Raw genomic sequence first — 6,105 nt, forward strand, 5'->3', positions numbered from 1 at the left:
GCTGTTTGCTGTTCGGCTGCCATTCCCCCTTGCTCTTCTTGCTTTGCTGTCTTCTGCCTCAGAGCCAGCCAAGTATGGACTGAAACCTCCACAAACTGTGAGCTAAATAAACCTTTCCTTCCTTCATTTTGGGCATTGGGTATTTTGTCTCAGCAACGAGAGAAAAGTAACCAAGACAGTCTCTGTTAGTGGGGAAGAGGAACAGATGGAATTTACAATGAACTTAGGGGCCAGGAGTACAGCTCAGTGGTAGAGTTCATGCCTGAGGCCGTGGGCCCCATTCCACATACCCCTGCAAGAAGACTGAATAAGAGGCCCTCAGGAAGAACACTGCCCACCTGCTTTGTTCGAAGCCCTGCAGCTCCTTCCACCACAACAGCAAAGACACAAACGTTTTCTACCCCTAGACTGAAAAACACAGAGGGCATGTTAAATTCACCATTCATTCAGCATTGTGTAGGGGGAAAGGGCTGAGAGTCACACAAACTTGGTTTCCCTTCCTGCCCTGACACCAAACTGTATGACCTCGGGCCAGACACGGCGCCTCCCTGTGCCTCAGTTTCCTCACTTGCAAGCAATAGACAACCCTTCTGCATGGGGTTTGCATGAGGATTTAATGAAACTGCATCTGTAAAGTGCCTGGGTACTGGCGGCTCTGAACGTGCAGCAGCACCTCCTATGTGTACCTGGAGGAACTTCATACCCATGAACTGACCTCCAAGCGAGCGCCTTCCCTGGAAAAGCAGGGGCTGAGACTTGCCGAAGGTAAGGAAGCGGGGACCAAGAGCGCAGCTCACAGGGACGGCCTGTGGTGTGTGAGTGACTTGCACTTGTTCAGTGCTTTCAAACTTCAGTGAATTAGGAGTTCTAAAATAATAAAATATATGTAGAAGCCCAGAATGTGAAAGGGATACAACAGCTAGAGATGTAGCTCGTGGTACAACATGCACTTACTATGCCTGACACCCTGGCTTCCACCTCCTGCACCATAAAACAAGCAAACAAAAAGGAAAATAGGCACAACAGCTCTGAGGAATCATGGACTGAAGTCCAGAGGCTTCTTAGATTCTTCCCTTCCTTCTACCCCTCCCCCTGCATCTCTATCCAAGTACTTCCTAGACCCACGTCTGAAACCCCTGTGCCAAGTTGTCTGTCTGGAAGACTCCTCCTCCTCCCGCCTCTGTGATACCATTCCTACCACATCCACAGAGTCCTGCACATCTCCAGCCACAGATGTCTTGATGCCTCGGGCAACTGGAAGACTTTGAAATAGGACACTTGTCAAAAATACCCAAGATAGGTTTCCCAATACTGATTTCTGCTTTCTCTTATCCCATGGATTGGAAAGCCGTTTAGAAGGAATTAGAGCATATATTGGTAAAGACATCCATAAAGTTCTCTAATGAAAAAAAGATTGTTCTAGGGTGTTTTTTTTAAAAAGATGCTTCCAGAGGTAGATCATATGATAAGCCCCATATCTTCATAAAATTCATACCTACCAAATAATTTACAGTTGCCGAAGCATGAAAGACAACGTGTAACATGCAATCATGATTATAGAAGAATCTTTAAACATGAACTCATGGCTCTGCCTACATTTTTACGCTTACTAAGCCCAGCCAACACATTCACAGAGTTGCTGTAGGGTGTCGACACATAGCTGCAGGCTCAGGCCAGCGCAAGGGGCTTCTGGAAAAGGACCCTGGCTGGTGGCTTCTACAATTCCCCTGCATTCCTTTCTCAGCCCATGGAAGCCCTGCTTGGAAGCAGCTCTGCACTGTGGGCAGGAAGAAAACACAGGGCCAAAGCATCTCCATCACCGGTGCCTAATGTGGAAGATACAGACGGTCAGATACCACTTCAGTGTAGCAATAACTGAAACATGACGCTTTCCAGGGATCTTTCAAAGCAAAACAATGGAGCGTTCGCATCCCAAAGAGTGATATTCACACAGCACCAAGCTGGGCTCTTGGGAGGTCTCCCCTGGTACGATCCGGAGCCCAGCAGGAAATGTCCTTACCTGCCTGGCCCCCGTTTCACTGTGTGTACTCATAAGAAAAAGGAAAAGTTTAAATCTTTGTGCTTATTTCATCAAGTGGACACCTGTTCATGCTGATCTTCATAGCTACAGAGACCACTTCCTGCTGACTGCTCAGTTCCCGAGTTTGTAAACCTGCCATTCAGCAGTCACTCAAGTCACCTAGCATTGTGCCATCTAATCAGCAGTTCCATTCCTCACCGCTTCTCTTCACCCTTCAACGCTCCACAGGCTTTTGTGTCCCTAAGAAACAACTCCCTTTCTCAATCTCTCCTTCTTTGTGTGTAGATGTGTACTCAGGGGATTATCCTAGGTGTCGTCTTGCGTGTCCCATCCAGGACTGGTCACGCCTTTGGAGAGAGCCCTGGAACCACACTGTCCTTCTGTGAACTATTCACCCTCTGCTTGGAGAATGTCCAAGCGGGGCCTGTGTTTGCGTCAGCTGGGCTGATTCAAAACACCACCTCTGGGTTGGCAGCAGGCATTAAAACACATTCCTGCACTTTGCTGAGCAGGAGTAGGAGGCGCCTTCTTTGCAGTACTTTGTCATTTTACTTATTACACAGAGAAACCGATTCGTTCACTTTCTAGGGTAGTTTGTATTCAGGCAGGACCTTGCCTGACAGACCCTTCCCATATGGTGTCCACTGTCTTCACTGGAAATGGTTCTGCCTGCTCAGTGTTTACTGTTCTCTGTTTGATGCCCCCCTTTAAGATCATAAAAATACAGCCCTTTGTTTATATTTCTAAATCTAAACAAAAGACTTATCTGGTTGAACTTGTTTCTGGTTAGCCCTCCGACATTCAGCTAATCCCCTGGTTTGGAGTTTAAAGAGGGCCTTGCAAAATGCGTGGGCAGAGGATAGTCACATGGACAAGGATGGGCAGGGTGGCAGAGAGGGGACCAGAGACTACACTCAGGGCTATGAGAAAGGAAACCATGGAGTGGGAAGCTTTCAAACAAATTCTAAGTATAATGCAAGTTCATTATTACTTAGGAGCTTCAACGAAAGTCTACCCGTTCAGTAATAATCATCCACGTGCACCTTTACGTGCACAGAGGAGAGCGGGGAGCAGGTGAGACACGCACGGTGGAAGCAGAGATCCCGCCCCAGCCCTCTTGGTTTGTGTACACTGTCTGAAATCCCAGGTGGAACTACAAGGGAAAAACTCGTTCCCACCCGCCAAACACTACACAAACAAGCAGTATTTCACCAAGACACACTTGGAGTCAAAGCAGACTTTACTCTTTGGTTACAAAATACACTAGTAGAGCTATGTACAAACAGTAAGCGGCCAATACAGACAGTTTGGTAAACAGAAAGATTATACTACTTAAGTAAAAAGAATCCATAACACTCTGAAGCGGATGAGTCAAATCTAACCGACAGGAAATGAATCCCACCTGAAGAGCAGCATTCCCTCTCCCAGGCTTCTCCCTCTCTGCCACAGCTCCCACAAAGGACAGGACCCAGGACAGAAATGAAGGCAGCTCAAGAGCTGTTGACCAGGGCCGCATGATGCCAGTGCTCTGAAAATTAAGCAGGCTCTCCGCGGAAGCCTCATGTTTTGCACACGGCCCCTGGCCTCTGGGCTATTCTTCTAGGAGGCTCAGCATCCGGTGTAAGGTGCAGTGGGGGGTAGGAGGCTGAAGCAGGAAAGACTCGGCACAGGGACACATTCAGAGGCACAAGCCCGGGACAGAGCTTCAAACGGGATGTTTAAAAAGAGCTTTTACAACCATTTGCACCCTTTCTTCTGCTAAATAAAAGACCTAGTCTGCAGAAAGAAGTCACTGACCTAGGCAGAGCTCCGAGCCTTACCTTTCAGCAGGTTAAAAGTGCCCAGGAGGGGATTCTTAAGGGAGCAGCTCCAACCACCTCTGCCAAGGTGTCCCCTCCTGGCCACCAACGCCCACCTCCCCAGGAGGCTGAGTGCTGCCCTTGCCCAGCCTCCTCCCGGACAGCTCTGGCCACCTCCACCCCTGCAGGGCCACAGACAAAGGACAGAAGGAATTCCCACCGCACAGGGATATTTAAAGAGGTGGTGCTTGCAGGCAAATGCTTCCTGTTTGTGTCTCAGCTCCAGCTCCCATCCCTTTCCTAAGGAAGGCTGCACAGCCTCTCAGCTTGCAAGAGGCCGAGACCTAGGAAAGCCGTGAGTGCGAGGCCGGTTCTCACAAGCGGTTTCCCCACCTATGGTTTCTCCGCTAAGTGGATAGGGAGCTTTACTGAAAGGGCTTTAAAGTCAAGCGCAGACACTGGGTCCGTCGTGATTTAGTAAGTGTTTCAATTTCTGACCTTCAGCATGAACACAGACAGGAGAGGATTCATAAGCACTCATGTACACAAGTGAAACACAGGGCAAGGATTTGCATGTGACCAATTTTGGAGACTTTGGGGATTCATGCTTTTGCTCTGTGCCTCCAGTTTTTTCATCTGAATCTACAGAACTAACAATATGCACTTTACAGGGAGCTTCTGTGAGAACTGCAGAGGTGAGTATAAAAGACCCACACTCTGTACAAAGGTCAGACGGGGGGAAGATCTCATGTTCGGCACACAGGAGGCTCTGGGTCTGATGCCTGGCTCCTCACCGAAGTCACATCAAGTTCACATCACATCAAACACTTGTACTTGATAACAGAGCTAATGTATTTCCTCTCCCAAATCGTATTATGAGGGCTACGGGGGCAGCTCCGTGGTTGGCTGCTTGCCTGGTGGTACACGTGAGGTCCACAGCACACACAAAAATTACAGTGCACACATCTCTTTGCTTGTGCACTCTCTGACCTCCTCAGCTTCCGCAGGGGCACAGCGTGGTCACCGCACGGGGCAGCAACCTCACTTGTCATGCAGATTTCCCATCTCCAGTCCCAAAGAACGGGCAAGTGCATAATTTCCAACAAAATTAAAATTTTCTACAAAATTCTACAAAATTCTGTGGACCGCAGCCCTAGGACACATACTGATTGGGCATCTTTTCCTGAAAATTCACAATCTGAAATATTCAAAGATTTGAAACTTTTTAAGCTCTGCTGAAATCTCCACTTCTGATCTTGGACTTTCAGATTGGAAGTGCTCCACTGGTAAAGTTATACAAATACTCCAAACATCTGAAAATTTTCTAAATCTGAAACACTTCTGGCTTCAAGCATTTTAGATAAGGGCTATTCATTCATTGACTGGATTAGTGAATGAATATGAGTTTCTCAGTAGAGAAATATCCTGGGAAAAAGGCAGTGTGTTTAAAAACTCAGGACAAGTCGGAGTTCTTAAATACCCGAGAAACAAGCTTTGTGTGGTGCCAGAGGGGTGTAAGCCTTGCCCTGGGGATGCTGTGGCAGGAAGGTCACCTTGAGCTTGCCTCACAGCAGCCTGGGTTAATAGTGGGTTCAAGGACAGTCTGAACTACACAGAGACCCTATTTCAAAAACAACAAATAGCCGGGCGTGGTGCCCCACGCCTATAATCCCAGCACTCAAGAGGCTGAGGCAGAAGGATCCTTTCGAGTTTGAGACCAGCCAGGGCTACAAAGTGAGCTCAAGGCCAGCCTGAACTGCATGGCGAGACCCTGTCTCAAAATGACAAAAAAAAAAAACCCATATTAAACCACAAGAAACAGGACCGTATGCTCTATAGGATCACTCTGTTGAAACACCTTATTAAGGTGGTTAATGCACACAGAAATTTTTACAAAATGACTATTGAGTACAATATTTACTGTGACTTAACTTGCTGAAAAAATTTTAGCTTAGTTTAGAGCATCCCTAACATCCTCCTTCAAGCCCCAATCCGTAAGACATGGAAACTCTTCTCATGGCCCTTGAAGTCCTGCTGGGCAGCAGTGGACTCATTGATTTTTTTAAGAGCATTACACAAACAAGAACAAAAATGTGTGCTCCCCCATGGTTCTCACCAGCCAAAGCCGATGTTTAATGTAAAATAACAGTATGCCGGAAGACAGGATGACTGCAAAGGTCCAACACAACATAGTTTTGGGCTCCCCACAAGGAATATAAGCACAACTACAGCAAATATAAACATGTACTAATAAGAATGTTTCAA

At 47.4% G+C, this 6,105-nt stretch overlaps 1 protein-coding gene across 4 annotated transcripts in view; it reads right to left on the reverse strand.

Annotated features, from left to right (window-relative positions):
• Positions 1 to 4,045, reverse strand: part of Arhgap28 (Rho GTPase activating protein 28) — a 113,706-nt gene extending 109,661 nt beyond the window's left edge. The window contains exon 1 of one of the 4 annotated variants that reach the window (XM_013516584.1): positions 3,444 to 3,821. In XM_013516584.1, coding sequence (XP_013372038.1) covers positions 3,444 to 3,604 — 161 coding nt within the window. In that variant the 5' untranslated portion in view covers positions 3,605 to 3,821. Of the gene's footprint in view, positions 1 to 3,443; positions 3,825 to 3,861 lie in introns of those variants that run through there. The other 3 variants (XM_013516601.1, XM_013516633.1, XM_013516662.1) reach the window with 3 other exon arrangements.
• Between the last annotated feature and the right edge of the window lie 2,060 nt (positions 4,046 to 6,105).

Source organism: Chinchilla lanigera, unplaced genomic scaffold, assembly GCF_000276665.1.
Source record: "Chinchilla lanigera isolate Chin_1 unplaced genomic scaffold, ChiLan1.0 scaffold00001, whole genome shotgun sequence".
Taxonomy (NCBI): Eukaryota; Metazoa; Chordata; class Mammalia; order Rodentia; family Chinchillidae; genus Chinchilla; species Chinchilla lanigera.